The following is a 16,642-nucleotide window of genomic DNA, read 5'->3' on the forward strand; positions in this document are numbered from 1 at the left end:
CTCTCCTGAAGCTACAGACAAAAAAATCCTTTACTTCTGTCTCATGGGGTTACCAGCAGATTTGCAAAGATATAAACCTCCCCAAACACAGCTGTCTTCCCCCCACCAAGCCATCAGAGACAGAAGAATGTATCACTGTATGAGGGGAAAAAATCCTCATGGAAATGTGCTGAAACAATTGAGGCCTGTCACTCGTCTTCATTAAAGGAAGGTTCCACAGTAGTTATTGAAGCTCTCTGGGATCTCTTGGGATAAAGCCAGAATAGAAATGTGTAAAGTATTGTTCTTCATATATTTTTCCCCACACTGCCAGTCTTGTGAGCTATGCACACAGGGCATTCCTTGATTTTAAAGGAAAGCCTTCAAGAACAGTCACATTTCACAGCCCAGATCAAACGTGATCCTGAATCTGTGTCACTGTCCAGACCAGCAGCTGAGAATTCAGCGAGACTTTCCTTCGGAGCATAATGGATTTAGTGAAAGGTGCATAACCAGTATGTTTTTCCTTGAAGGGATTGTTTCACTGCAGGTAAGCAAGAGTGCAAGACTTGAATGAAAAAAAATCTTTTTCTGCATTCCTAGAAATGTAAGAATGCACTGCCATACACATATGGAAAGAATGACACACAAGTTCTGGGTTTTCTCACTTCAAATTTTGAATTGCACAACACTAGGCATTTTGTAGGGGCAAAAAAAAAAGAGGTTTGGGATTTGTTTTTTTCTCCCACTGAGGTGTAGAAAGAAGGGGCTAAGTAGAAAAAGGAAGAGGGAAAGAGTGATCAGACGCAAAACCGAACCCCTTGTTTCAAGAGGAAAACCAGGTTATTGGTTCATGCAACCTTCATATAATTAGCAATACAAAATGCATAGCACTGATACCAAGCACTGTCTACACTAGGCATTACTGAGAGTGGCATTTTCTTGCAGGCTTTTCCAAATTAAGTTATTTGGATTAAATCCTTGGGATTAATTCTACCCTGAGAAAGTTGGTTTCGCAGGACAATTGGGAGTGAATCTTAATCCAACAAAACACCACGTGTCCTGAGCAGCTCCTTCCAAAAGACACTAAGGGAATTACCAAAGTTTTTACAGTAACTCACATCTGCAAGCCCACCTCAGTCTGCTTTTTTTTTACCGGGGTAAAAAAAAAAGACCTGTCATTTCGATAGAGTCTTAAATTCTCTGTACCTCTACTGGACAATTAAACTGTGAAAAAGATGCTGCCCTCGCACTACTCTGCCACCGCAACCTGCTTTACCAAAGAGAATTCCTTCATGGTGCCAGTCAGTCTTTGCTTCCTCTGAAACTGATCATGAGGTTTTACCAGTTTCATCATAGCATAGGGATCATCAAGCTAATGAAAAATCTCAATGTGTTGCCATTTTTCAGAGAAGCCTTCAAACGCTACTTCCACTATTAATCTATTTGAATAAGAGCACACTAGATATATCATGAAACAGTGTGAAATATGCACTATCGCTCCTTTTAAGTTGAAGAGTTGAGATCTCTTTGCTAAATACTCCCCACCAAATGTTAATGTACAATTTATTTAATGCCTAGTTTTTGTGTGCTGAATTAGCTCACAAGGCAGCTGAGTGTCCCTTGTGAGCAAGTGCTCCATTTGCATGTCAAGGATCCTAGTCTATTTAGTCCTATCCCAACTGCTTAATGTCTGAAACAGAAACATCTACTACATTCTTCTTGATCTAAACAGCTAATTTAATACCCTTGGACAAAAGGGGCCTGGTGTTTTGGTAAGCTCCCATAGGCCTAACTATCACAAAGAAGGGATTGTTGAATACACACATAAAAAAAAAAAGGAAGAGATAGGAGGCAGGCGGTCTGATCTTTATGACCCACTGATTATTCTATCAGTAAGTAGAAGCATAAATCCAGCTCCTGACCTAACAAAATACTATTTTACTTCCCTTTACTCTATATTTTATCTTTTATAGCCAATAAAACATTAAACATTACAAAAGGTTATGTTCTCACCAATATTTTCACTAAATGACAATAAATTCCAAGTTGAGCCAAGCAGAGGTTTCAGCAGCAGCCATCCTGACAGCTGTTTGACACTCTTCCTGCAATTCACTCTGAATACACTAGCACCACTAATACCAAGCAAGAAAGCCCATCTGGAAAATCCGACACTGAATTTGAATCAGTCTAATGACCCTCTTAATGATTTAATGGCAAATCTATACATTAATACAAAGCTGAGCTCCTTTCCAATGACCTGGTATAGTATTTACTAAACCAGTTAAATTCCTTCCCTCACCCTGCCTTTTTGAACAGCTCCAAATACCAAAATCAGTATCAGCCTTCTTAGCTGATCTCCCTGAGCTTTAGATCAAGGCTCTAGAGTTGTCCTCTTTCTCATTCCATACGAGTTAAGAGGGGAAAATTAAAAGAATTGTAGGGGAAAAAAAAAAAAAGAAGAGAGATGAAGGGACTTCAGAAGGATCAGGCAGGGAGTAGACTAAATCTTTAATATCTGCTGCATGGGTAACTACTCCAGTTAGCCGGACTATACGTGTACGAAAGACAGGTAGAGTGGAAAATGGGTCTGAATAACTATGCACATTTTATGGTCCATCAATTTTGGAGAGAATGGCAAAGCATGCAATCGTTTTGAACTGGATACAGAAAAAAAACATTTGGAACCACTGGTCAGCAGACTCCGAAAAGACTGAAGACAGGACAAAGAGGACTGGCAGGACAGACATCGCAGGACAGACAGCACAATTCTCCTGTCACAACACATACTTTCCCCAAATGTTTCAGTTTAAAGGGTTCACTCAATCACCAGCTGTTCTGTTTGTTCCACGAAGCATTGTGTTTTGAACTGTGCATTCTCATCAGATGCCTGGTCCCAAGTTTTCAGAGATTCAGTATTGTCCTAGTGCACTGTAAGACTAAGACCTGCACCTCAGACAACTGTGAAAGTACTTGCCCACCTGGAAAAATAAGCTCAGATACATAGCCTATGAAAATTGGATCAAAGCTTCAAAACACATTTCTCAGGTAGCATGTGAGCTGAAATACAATCATTAATGGCCATCAGTCCTAAAGAACTTAACTTGGGAACTGAAAATATTAATGAAAATAGCTCATCACCTGTTGTAGTAAGTTTGCTGTATGAGGAATTACTTAAGAATATTTTTTTTAATTCAAAAAGAAGAAATGAATCTCTTATTTAAAAGGGAAACTGAGGCACAGATAAGCTAAATTACTTGGATAATGTCATGCAATAGATGAAGAACAACAGGGGAACTGCAACCAGAGAATTCTGTCCCACACAGTGATTCTTTTTTAATTTTATCAACGAGTCCAAACTGCTGCCAGGCTAATTAAATAGAGAACAGTATACCTTAGTAAGATTGTTTTAAAGCATGCAGTCATGGCTAGACTGGAAAAATGTAGAAAATGTTAGCTAGCATCTTTTTTGGGAGGGAGAAGACAAGAACTATACTTATATATTAACTACTGTATTAATCCTGAATCAAGAGCGTTTTCACAATCTAATTCACGTCTATTTATAATTGGTGTTGACTCAGATGATCCTCTCAGGACTGTTTTCTAAAACAATGAAATTTTTCTAGTGGCATAAGAATATGTGATGATGAGGATTAACCTAGGAGACGAAGAAAATCTGGGATCAAACAGCCAGGACGTTTGCAAGTCCAACATCTGACCTGTTTAAGGAAAACTCTGAACAAGGTCAATGGAGCACTGTCCTGGCTGAAGGGCCTGCAACACTTCAAAACCTGGTCAATACCTACTATGAAGGAGCAGTCATACATTATGAGACTCAGACAGTGAAAGGTGTGTAGACCCCTAATTCCCATTGCTAAAAATGACAGGTCTAGATCTTCAAAGACATTGGACTCAAGACTCAGGCTGAGCATTTCACTTACTTGGACAGCTCAGGCAGGCTCTTACAGCTTAACAAACACATCACACCAGGGATCACAGCATTACTTTCCCATCTCACGGGTTTTGTTTGATAAACAACGCGCAACATTCCCTTCTTTCCTTTCTAATATTTAGTCAGAGCAAATAAATCTGTATATGTGAATCATCTGCTACTTACCCAACTTCATATCCTTTTAAAATATATTTCTTACCACAGAATCAAGAGAGGCATCTCTGCAGCTTATTCATCTAATAATAAGGTGCTTTCTGAGCTACGACCTACACTAATCCAAAATATCAGCAACATAATGCTTTAAAACAAAATAGAGAAAATTAGATTGCAGCTTCTCTTCCCAGGTTCTGTGCTGCTGAGTCTGAGCTCAACTCTGGATATTTTGTCAGCCCACCAGTTACCTTACTGGAGTTCATTATTTTGAGCTTTTTGGCTCCTACCCAGTTCCAAATACTTGTTTTAAAACAGTGCATTAGCATCATCACCGATGACAGATACAGCTGCTTATTTCTGAAATAACTGCACTTCTGATTTCTCTCCCCAATCCTGTCTTCTGTGTACGGCAATAAATGGTAGAGGGAGGAAATAACTGAAAAAGTCAAATCCCACCTTATTAGTTTTTTATTTTCTTCTACATGACACACATAAACTTATACATATCCAGGCAGGTTTTGAACTGACAGGCCAACCCTGTTCTCTCAAACTAAAATACATTAGGCCTAGAGAAGGCGAACAGAAAAAGGAGGAAAACTGTCCCATTCACTGCATCAAACGTAGCATGAGACCTGAACATAACCAGGAAATAAAAAGCAGTTGCTTTAGTAAGATTTTCTCAATTAAAAAAAAGGGCAAAAAAAGTCTGCCACTGTCCTAGATGTAATTATAACTTCCATCAGCCTCTTTTCACCTTGATTTACCCCAAAGATTTACTATATAAAATCCTTTAATATAAAGGGGTTAAAAACAAACTATTAAAACCTTGTAATATTGAGTGCATTTGCAATACACAAATTTGCAAGAGACTAGAAAAAAATTCTCCTGTAATCCATCATTTGTAATAATAGCATTATGGTGTAGTCACAGTCCAGAACCACTATACAGTACAATCTTTTTTTCTGCTTTCCTGTACGTAACAGGGAAAACCCTTCCTACAATGAGGAAGGAAATTCAGAATTAAGAGTTCACAGTAAAACTTAAACACATCTAAAGTGCTCCTAACACCATTTTTTTTTGAACGGGAAGGAAAAAAATAGAAGCAGAAAAGAATTTAGATCCCCTATTATTAACGTATTTATTGTACAATGCCAACTGTTGCTTTATTGATGTATTTCAGTACATCATTGTTAATATATTTATAATAAGCTGATTGCAGTAGTCTCAGAAACAAAATTTAATTTATTATATAATCATAGAAAGCCTACAAAGTAATACTAATTTAATGTTTTTATTACAAAATCTTTTTAAAAATATTTTTCAAAAATATTTACCCATCTTTACTGCTTCATAAATCTAAAAGATTTTAGAAAGATTTTTTTTTGTTGCATTTAATTGAAAATCAAATAGTAGTAAAGCCGCTTTAAATAAACTTTTCTTTTTCATGGAACAATTTCAAAACATTTAATAAATCAGCATTTCATAAGATGACTGTTTTGAATCAGATAATTTATCCTATTATTTCAATAATAATAATAAAAGCAAATTTTTCAGATAAGTTCTGTGTGTACTTAGAAATAGCCACAAGTCCTATAGCTTGTTTTCACTTTACAAGTAAACCTTTGCCTGAAAATAAGTAGGTATAAACCAGCCAGAAAAAAAGACACGTAGCAGAGGAAAGAAGAATATTGCCCAAATTACTTAGTTACTATTCAATCAGGAATTCACAAGCAATATACTCTGTTCCATAATTAACATACCTGCATATATTCTTTCCAATCAACCTTCTTAAATAGCAAAATATGATTTTTTTTTCTATTAAGCATTAAACAGGACCTTAAACAAGCTATACTACAAAAAGTTCAATTAATATATTATTTTCTTAAGACACTAAAAATGCATAAGCTGTACATAAACAAAGTCACCTCACATAATTGAACAAATACTTTCTGTATTAAAATTTTAAAAACATTCCCTGGTGTGATCACATTAGTCAGAGTAAGAAGGAAAGGAAGAGTAATACACATGAATAAATGGAAATATCTCCTTTAGAAAAGCTACTTTAATAGCACATGTATTTTATTATTAGTAAAGACAGTGAAAATACAAAGAGTGTGCAATTCCTAGCAGTTAAATTCTAAAGTGCTAATATGAATGTAGCAAAAGACATGGTGATGTATTTAATTTTCTACAGAGAAAATAAGAATTAGTACCTGTTTTAAATCAGGAAGCAGCAGCTAATTTCAAGATCAGAACCACTTCCTGTTAAAGAAAGGGGAGAAAATTCCTTTACAGTTATTGTCGTTATTAATCCACTCTTTGATTATTCATAGAATACGTTACAGTTTTGAAAATCTTAACACAATTAGAATATAAGAAATCATTTGGGTTTCCTACGCCTAAAAGAAGAGCAATTATAAAACTTGGTTAAGTATTCCAGAGAACACAGCCAATTTCTACATACAGAAAAAATACTGGAAGATGAAACTGAATTTTTGACATGAAGGTTTAGAGTCTGGGAATGTAAATGTTTGGAGAGAGCAGGGTTCATAATATATAGGGAGATACATTAGGATTTTTTGTTTTGTTGTGTTTTGACCGCAGGAACACTTGACGCTTTCTCGGAGCTCCCCCTCGTGAGCAGCTGCTGACAGTGCACTAAAACCATCCAACAGCAGGACTCGAACGGATGAGTTGCAATTTCATATTGAATTCAATGTTTCTTAATGCACCATGCCCCAAAGGGCCTCGCTCATAGAAATGTTTGGTTCCAAAGATATTATCCATATACAGTTATCTTCCCCTAGATTGAACAAGATATAAATAGAAAGACATCCTACTCCCCCAACCAAAACCCAAATTCTGCTTCTCTGATGCTTCTGAAGAGCTCACAATCCCCCACTGCAGTGAGAAAAAATTACACTTGAGGAACAATCTTTATAAACGGTGTTCAGAGAGCAAGCATTACCCATTTCAAAAGTAAAATGATACATACCTTTCTAATATTAATGAAAAAGGTATTTTAAAAGCAAGCACTTGAAGAAAATTTCCATCTTGCAAGGACCTTTTCTTTTACCAGAATGTAACCATTGGCTTAAGTTTTGACTGAACTACAATTTATTTTAATTAATCCATTCTAAATCTGCTTCTCACTTGTAAAACATCTTGCATTACTCTGTCTCAATGTACTGAAGCAAGAAACTTCTTGCTTTTGTAAGATGTTTAGGTGCAAATGGAGTTACAAATCGCAGAAATAAGGAATTTTGCACCAAGGAACTAGCAGTCTAGCACAGGCCTGACAGCTATTGCAGATTTGCAAGCATTTAGTGACTTTATTGTACTCTGAATTATTCTGTTTAGACTCTTAGACAAATTCCTCTGAAATCTGAGGAGGGGAATTCTGTATAAGGAACAGTAAAAGTCACCCTTATGCATACAACTGGAAACCGCACCATGGAAACCACCTACAGCCATGCTAGAAACATCATTACTTTCTTAGGTGATTAAGTCGATACTTGCCCAAAGGTACACTTCTTTGGCCTCATATTCCAATGGCTATCTTATACAGCAGGTCTGGTAAGAGACTAGAACAAATCCAATTAAATCCTACTACTGCTATTTGTTGTGTAATCTGGGATAGTCAAAGAAACAGTGCCAATGACGTGCAAAATATCAAAGGGAAACTTTTTCTAGTTGGAGTGTTATTGGAATGGAAACTCCAAAGAGCAAACACAATAAACTAAATTAAGATCTGGCCTGGAAAAAACTGAAATTGGACCCTTTTTCACACATTTTTGGGACAGCGGAGATCTGGAGAAGCAAATTTCAAATACTTTTTCTTTTTTTTTTTTCTTTCTGAAGATAAATAGATCTTAGACAGAGTAAAAGTCTAAATTATATAATCAGCAACTGAAAGTTTGAGATTTTTTTTTTTTTATCATGGAACAGGTGGGGTCCATGTGTTCAGTTTGCCCGGTGGGGAATTATTAGTAAAACACTGCAACACTGCCAAGCACTATTCTTCAAAGTATTCCTGACTTTCAAAGTCCTGGAGACCTGATTTTTGCAATACATCTCCATGGACAGGGACCTATCTTGCATATTTGTGAGCCTGCAACCAAATGCCAGGATCTACACCGGAGCTTGCAAATTTGTTCCTGTCTGGAACATCAGTAAGCCAGTAATTAAAAAAAAAAAAAAAAAAAAAAAAAAAAATCATCAACAACACCAACAAACAACTTCAATTACATTCTAGAAAGTTTCTAGATCTCACAGGAGACTAATTTGCTTTCTAGTCTACAGTCAGCAAAAACGGTCCTGCCCTTTGAAATCATGCCGGTTTATTTAACAACGCTTGCTCCCAAGGAAAGGCTGCCTGCAATTTTGAACATCCTGCAGCAGTGAGGCAGAGCACACCAGCCATCAAATTCTAGTTGTTCATTCCACTGACTGGAAAAATGCCTGCCTTTTGATTTCTTTTATAGGGCCACATTTGAGCAAGCAAACTTTATAGAAATGACTTACCTAATTAGATTCAAAGAATGATTTGCTATCTCAGCAATAGTTTTTAAATGTACAAATCTAGACAGAAGCATTTGGTAAACAGGTGTGAATGACACTGCTCCATCAGGCATTAAATTAGAGCTGCTCCTGAAAAATTGTATCATTTGTGCATTTAAGTTACCAGTATTTTATCAACTGCAGTGTTTTTACACCAAATATTCCTTGTGATGTACAGCCAATGGTATTTCAGCAAGATCTCTCACCCTTTTAATAGCAGCAAGAAACAGGCTACTGTTTGCTTCTCGTGTCTTTTCTGAAAGGTTGATTTAACAAGTCTCAAAATTATCTCTGAGGCGTCTATCAGCCTTTGAAAGAGGGCTACAAACCAGGTAATGCTGGAGGGAAAACAGCTGACACTTGCAGGCAGTTTTTTTATTTGCTAAGGAACAACAGCTGGAAAAGGAGGAAATTATTTTGTCTTATGACAATTCATATTTATATTACAGTTGTACCCAAGGCCTCTGTGCTAGGCTGCGTGTGGATCCAGAAGCACCCAAAGAGCCTGAGGCAGGCTTGGCCCCGGCACAAGATGGCTGCTCCCCTCAGCCCTCGCGCCTGAGGGCCCAAGCGCAACGCTCACAGCTGGAGGGAAAACTTTGCTCTTTACACCTGTTTCCCAACATTTAGATATGACATTCACACAGCAGTAGTAGATAATGTTACAATGTGACAAGAAAAGTGCATTCTACCGGGCGAGCTTACTTCACCGCCGCCATAACGGAAGACTGAAACAGCTGCCACTACACGGGGAAACGCGGCTCTTCGACGAGTTGAGGACCGTCCGCAGTCCCCTCACGGCCGGAGCCCGGCCCGCTCCCTGCTCGAGCGGCGCGGGGTCTGTCCGAAGGAGCCCGAGGCCGGGCAGCGCCTCGGGGAGGGTAGGGCAACCCCTCCACGTCCCTCCTCGCCCAGACCCGCTCCCGGGGCGGGGAGAGGTGGGAAACTCCCTCTCTTGGTGCCTCCTCCCTTCCCGGCCAGGTCGGAGACACCCACGCACCGGGTCTTCTGAAGGAAACACTTATGTGGCCTGGTTTAGGGTAAAACAGAACCATTTTTCTTTGCAGCTAAGCCTCTTCTAACAAACTGAACTCTCTGAAACCAACAGCACTGTTTGCTCACAGGTAAGACCTGACTGTTCCTAATGTTCACCAAGGAATGGTCTGCAGAGAAGCTCTTGCTCATACTTACTGCTATAACCACCAAGGTGAGATAAGTTCCTTATTTGCCCCCTTGCAGGGTGGGAAGCGGAAAGGCACAGAGGGGTCACACCCGCAGGGAGCAGCAGACAGGAGAAGTGACCCAAAACTGACTACGGCATCCTATCTGCATCACACTCAGGATAAAAGCTGAAAGATCAAAGGGTCAGACCCTTCCTTCAATGGCTGGTGTCTGAGGAGGACTGTGTTCATCTGCCTTCAATCCTGATCCCTGTGTTCCTGAATCCAGTTCCTGTCCATCGCTGAATCCAGTCTGGGACTTCCTCAGTGCCTGCCAGTGACTTGATCCTGGGACCTCCATAGGATTTTGTACATGTTGTATCTATTTCATTATTCCATTTTTATTTTATTAATAATATTTCATTAGATTAGCTTTTTCTGAAATCACAAGGGTCTTTCTCTTTTGCCTCTCCTTTACTGGAGAGGTGGGGGAGAGCATCCGTCCTCCATTTCAGGCAGGCCTAAACACCCACATTACATTACAGACCGGCTGTTTCACATGTCTAAGAAGGGTTCAAAACTATTTGCCCCTTACACACAGGCACAGAAAAATGTTTAAATGTTTAAGAGGGATTCAAAAGTGTTTGCCCCTCACACACAGGCAGAAAAAGGTTTTAGTTGGGGGGGGGGGGTGGGGGGGGAAGATAATGGTTTTGCTTATGCTGAAAAATTAAATCATCAAACAAGGGAAGGACTTTGAGGGAGGAAGATAAGGTTTCAGCCACAAGTAGTGAACCCTAGGAGGAAATAAAACAGCACAGAAAGGGGACGGCGAAGGTTAAATATATACCAATTGTCCACAGTTTTCAAATCAAAGGTCTGAAAGAGACCTGTCTTCAAGTAAAACTTAAGTTTTATTTATGTTTTATTAGAAACATCGCACAGAGAGGCAGAGTCTTTCACAAGCACTTGTAACCTTGTTTATCTTTGGAAGGTTAGTTTCTCTGGCTATATGCTGTTAGGGACCTTTGGCAGAGCCAAGCAGAGCACGGCTGCCAGGAGGAGTGCATGCAGCACCAGAAAGCGTACTACATCAGCGGCCTTGCAGATATAAAGGCAAGCCAAGGTTAGCTAGGCAAGTCAAATTTTTCTGGGATTACAGTAAAATGAAGAGCAAAAAAGGCATGTCTCTGGGTTTGGGTTTCTTCCACCAGTTTTCAGTCCTCTCCACCACACAGGTTCAGCAGCGCCCTCTGGTAATCCCCTTTTGTGTCTTGCTGTAAAGCAAGGGAAGAAAAAAATACAAAATACATATCAGGAAACAGTCACAAAATATGAAAGTATATGCGCTATATTCTAAACCTGTGGGACAGACTGTGTTTCGCAGTTGAAGCCCTGTCAGCCTGGAAGAGACTATACAGACTGAGTTTTACTTGTATACGAATTGAAATTATTTATCATTCTTGCAATACAAATGCAAGGCCATGAAGAGAGAGGAATTTTGGTATTAAAGAGCAGCACAACAAAGGAAAGCTGAAGGACTTGGTTCTGTTCCTTCTCACTGATCACTGCAAAAAATATACATCAATATTTTTGAACTGATGCAAAAGCTCTTTACCTATGCCCCAAGTTAAATAAAACCTAGTACCTATAGATCCTGCCCAATCGCAGAAAGGGACAAAAATCACTCTAGCTAAAATGGGCACCAAAATGAAAGGGAGAAGCAATTTAGATGCTCTATTTTCATTCAGCAATCACAAAGAAAATCTGTTTTTCTTTTTTTTTTTTTTTGATAAGGACAGGTGAACAGAATTCTCCTTCGTAACATATCAGCTGCTTGCACAAAGCCTACATGCACTGCCAAGTGGCTGCCAGGAGTTGGACCAGCTGTAGACTGTGAAGTGCATAGATAATAATGTATTTTTCTTATTGCAGCCTCTAAAACACCTCCCATGAATTCTAATGGTATGAGTAATCCAATGAAGACTGCTGCCAAAGTCTATACAATTGATATAAAAAGAAAGCTGAAAAAACTTACCTGGATGAAATAATAGAGAGATTTTCCGTATTTTCTCTTGAATTCACTCTTAATTTTCAGCATGTCAACCTCGCAGCGGGAGACCATAATCCTGATCAGAACCTTGTCGCGGGTTCCCTTGCCCTACAAGCAGATACACATTCAGAACTATAACAGCTGAAATGAGTAAGAGGCCACGATACCTAATGGTAAGATACACCTCAAGCAACTCAGATGTCGCGATAAAAAATACAATGAATTCAATCTTCTAATTAAGGTCATTATTGTGATCCAGGAATTTGAGCATGAACAAGCTTTTCTCATCAGCAGTGTTTGACCAACTTCCAGTCACAAATCTAGCTATTTAGACTGCAAGCAGCAGTTCTGGTTCACCAGGAGGTCTTCCTGGTATTGCCTAATGCCCATCACCAGGCGTTTCTCTTCCATCCCGTTTCTTGAGAAAACATTTTGAGGAAAATTTAGTGTCCTATTTTGGCACTTGAATAAATAGCATTTTCTGCTATCAGCTCTTGGTCACCTGCAAAAGATGTGTCTAACTGCTAATTCTAATCAACTGATCTAATACAGATCATTACAATGAGAACTTTCCCTATGTTTCTGTATGCCAGATGCATCTGAATAGACGGTCTGGGCTTGTAACTGTTAAAGAATGCTTTTGAACAAAAAGTCACTGTTAATTTATTCACATGCCAGTCACATATATGATTAGAAGTGCCTAAGGAATCAAAATTTGATGAAACAATGGCAAGAAAAAAATGATTAGAAAGAAAGAACAGTCTTCCCTACCTTCATGGAATCGTACAGTCTGTCCGCAAAATACAGCTGCTTGTTCTGAATGCACTGGACTGAAAAGAGAGAGAGAACAGCAGCTAAACATCCTGCCCATACATGGAACAGCAGAACACAGAATCTTGGAGCCATTTTTAAAGACATGGTAAGTAACCAAAACCAGGTTTTCAGCAAAGGTTTCTCCAAAAGGGGACACAGAGAAATCATTTTTACCTGAGTTGTTACTTGTTTGGCTAAGCTTGTGAATGAACAAAAACACTTACCTGAGAAAGCATTTCCCTCCATTGCTAATAACATTTCAGACTGCTAGCCCTCCTCCACACACGACAATTCACTCTTCCACTTCTATAAGAAACCTCTTTTCTGAAAACACTCATTGTATGATAATCCGCAAGAAGTCTCCCTTTCAAGGTTGAGCTCTGTTTATTCTCCATTTGCATTACTGAGCTCTCACTTCATCCTTAGTCTGAAATGGATTTTGCTCTTGAAGAATTTCCTCTTAAACTTGACGACATCCTTGTCATCTTCTTCTCATGCCACAGTACCAGCCTTACAACCTGCCTCCCCATTTCAGAGAATTCAGTGCCAAATCAGCTCTTTTATTAGCCTCTGGCATTCTCCACTGCCCGTCTTCTCTCACAAACACACGCTGTTCTCTCTCCAACCTATGTCTATATTGAATACCTATAGAACCTATGTCTATACTGAATATTAATGTGTTCAGCTATAGTTCCAACCTTTTTATTTGTTTGGGAAAACATGTTTGTTTCCCCTCTCTGCATTCGACAAAAGGGGAATTAACAATAGATCACAAAACACATGCATTTTCGTTTTCATCTGAAAGCAAGGCTTATATTTTGCTGAGAGCAAAAGTATGTTACTTCTCAATACCTGTAATATCCCAAAGTATACTAGTAGATCAAATAACGCCAACACTTCCAGTTTCTTTCTCTTCCAGCAACACAGAAGAAACTGGGCCCTATCCTTATCACAATACACTGCAAAAGCACTGAAAAAATCCTATCTAAAGGTACTCTTTGCTTCAAGGAAACTCACCAAGATTAAGGAAAGCATTCTCCAAATCTCCCTTAACCTCCTTCTTGATGCTCTCCAACATATCATATGGGCTGTAGCTCTTGTACCTCTCAAACACTGTCACAAGAAAGAAAACAGGTGAAATCAAAACCAGACCAAGAACTGATGAAAGTAACCACCCAATTCAAAAGCACAGAGAGAGCAAAGCAGAAACATACGATTAAAAAATATCTGTCCAAGTCCTTCTGAGAACTTGTACAGCCAACGTTTGTCAGCTGATAGTAAAGTGCTATGGCCTTTTTGTTTGTTTTTTTTTCCCTGAACACCTCCATAACCTGGTAAAATACCATCTTAATCCTGTACTAATATTTTTTGAAACAACAGTGATTTACGCCCCGAAAAGAAAAGTCTTCAAATGGCTTTCCCATGTGCTTTGTACAGCAACATCAGAGCTGCTTTTGAGAGCCTTCACTGTCAGATTTAAACACATGATATAGCTAAGCTACCCTAGGACAGAGGGAAAAGCTGAAGGACTCCTCAAGGTCTCTTGCAGCTGTGTTTTCTAGATTTGCAAGATTTTTGTTCTCAGTGTATGTGACCTATAATTGAGCATTGTTATACCTGTGTAAAAAAGAGCTCTATGCACATTCAAAATGTGAGATTAACACATCCACAGAAATAGCTATATTTTTTGAAAAAAATCAACAGCTTGGACATGAATTAAGATTTATGAGATCTCCTGTGTTTTATGAGTGCTTTTCACATTCATTTCAATCAAATATGGGACAAAATAGTTACCACTTTGGTACAATTTTCTCTCACAGGGAAAAAAAAAAAATCCATCTCTTGATTAGTACCTTTCTGCAAGTGGGGGACACTTCTTTCAGTCATAATGTTGATCCACTTGGGGACATCAGTTCCCTTTCTCTTCACACCAGCATCATAGAGCTCCTGGGGTTAGAATGAAAAGCAAAATCATGAAACTCAGCAATGTAAATGTATACAATTTCCTTACTGGGAAACAAGCACTACTGGAACTGTGTCAGTGGGAGAAACACAAAAGGACACGTGGTTGGGCAGACCACCAAGGACAAGATCTATGGATCTCATTTGAAACTAAAACTAATTACTTTGTATTTACCTTTATCTGCAGGTTTTACTCTGTATTTAGCTCTGTTTATCTCAGCAGAACTGCTTTTGATAGATACAGATGTAGTAAGACAGATACAGATGTAATGAAGCATCACCAGTCACTAAGTTCAATGATACTTGCCTCAATCTTACACAAATACTTGGTTGCAATCAGTCTTCACAATGTATGTGTTTCCTTTTATTAAAGGCTCTCTTTCTGAATACACCCCAGGGAAATGCCAGAGAGCGTCTCAATAGGTACTAGTAGGTAGGTAGCCCGTGAAAACTGGTAACAGAAGGTATCAAGATTGCAAGTGGCAGGTAACTTGACAGCATGTAAACATTACTGCACAAGACAATCTGAAATAGACACATCTACTTTCATAAATGCTTCTCACTCGCATAGAGTTTGTACTTTCCATATCCTCTAAAGCTTGATCAACTTAAGACATTTAATGGTCATTACCAGCACTTACCCTAGCATCTAGGTCAATCAGCTCATAATCAATCACAGAGGTATCTTCGCACCTTTTGCCCTTCAAACAAGGATAGCAGTATTTAGAAGACGTTTAATAGACAGAAAGCAGTTTGTTATATGCATATTCTTTTCTCTTTGATGTTTTTAATCTGAATTTGCTAGATAAGTAACACTATGTTCCATCCCCATTATGAAACTGCTACTATGAATGCTGCATTTCTGCCAAAATACTTTACCCTTCAACATTTGAGTATTTTCTTTCCCCCAAAAGAGAATGAAAATACAAGGGAATTTAAAAATTAATCAGAAGTCAAATTGTTTTACTGGCAGCCAGTCAGTTACCAAAGGGCAGGCACATAGGAAAAGTGGAAAAATACGAACAGGCCTACCTTGGCCAGGGCAACCATTAGCTTGCGGAAGTCACCAGACGTGTCTGATATAATGTCCTTTTCCAGCTCTGTCTTGTACACTAGAAAATAAAAAATTCTTTTCAATACTTCTTTAGAAGAACAACTGCTAATGACTGTGTTTTATGCACATAACCAAACAGCTACAATCTAAGTCACGTGTGGAAGACAATGAAAACAAATACGTGCTCGCATACAACAAACCCAACACTGCTACCAGTTAGTCATGAGAGTTCCTCTGCAATCCAAGTCTGTCATGGAAAGGTAACAGGAAAGCCTAAGACCATTACAAGGAAAGGAATATTGTTTTAAGCTCAATATCCTGTTAGATCATTCTTAGCTACCAATGAATGTTTAGGCCTTCTCCATGGATTTATGGCTGGACAACTGCAATTACAAGTTTAACGCAAAAGACAAGAGCTGGTAGGAGAAACCAAAGGAATGCTGTATGCAATTCTGGTCTGGTGTCTAAACGTTTTCATTGCTTTCCAAGTGGTAATACTCTATATTGCTACAAAATCACATTCTCTCTTCTTTTCAACAACCTGATCTACAGCAGCAATGTTCTCTTTGCCGATACATATTTTTTTCCGATACCAGCCATTAAGACTACATTGGTTTTCCTTGTGCTTTTTGACTTAGCCAGCACCTTACCAGAACTGTTTGACAACTATTAAGCGTTAGCACACAGCAGTTTTCTACATTTCAGTCTATTTGTGGTGAAGCTCAACAAAACACAGAAGCACTAGACAGCTGCACTACTGAATTGCGATAAATCCAACCAGAACGGCCAATAAAAATATAAGGAATATTAAAGGAAAAGTAATGGATTTTGAGGATGGATTCTAGATCACTCTTACATCTACTTGTAACCAACTAAGAATTATAGCTTCAATCAGATAACATGCTTTAGAAAAGTTAAAAAACAGAATATAAGCTTTTATGAAGTTTGATTTCATG

General features: G+C 38.6%; 1 protein-coding gene across 4 annotated transcripts in view; it reads right to left on the reverse strand.

Moving 5' to 3' along the window:
* Positions 1–10,671: 10,671 nt before the first annotated feature.
* The window catches only part of ANXA2 (annexin A2), a 33,353-nt gene continuing 27,382 nt past the window's right edge, over positions 10,672–16,642 (reverse strand). For all 4 annotated transcript variants that reach the window (XM_074155428.1, XM_074155429.1, XM_074155430.1 and 1 more), the window contains 7 exons: positions 15,665–15,744; positions 15,274–15,333; positions 14,524–14,617; positions 13,688–13,783; positions 12,629–12,687; positions 11,843–11,965; positions 10,672–11,081 (listed from right to left, as the gene is read on the reverse strand). In XM_074155428.1, the coding sequence (XP_074011529.1) occupies positions 11,022–11,081; positions 11,843–11,965; positions 12,629–12,687; positions 13,688–13,783; positions 14,524–14,617; positions 15,274–15,333; positions 15,665–15,744 (572 nt within the window). In that variant the 3' untranslated portion in view covers positions 10,672–11,021. The remainder of the gene's footprint in view (positions 11,082–11,842; positions 11,966–12,628; positions 12,688–13,687; positions 13,784–14,523; positions 14,618–15,273; positions 15,334–15,664; positions 15,745–16,642) is intronic.

Source organism: Numenius arquata, chromosome 11, assembly GCF_964106895.1.
Source record: "Numenius arquata chromosome 11, bNumArq3.hap1.1, whole genome shotgun sequence".
NCBI classification, from domain to species: Eukaryota; Metazoa; Chordata; class Aves; order Charadriiformes; family Scolopacidae; genus Numenius; species Numenius arquata.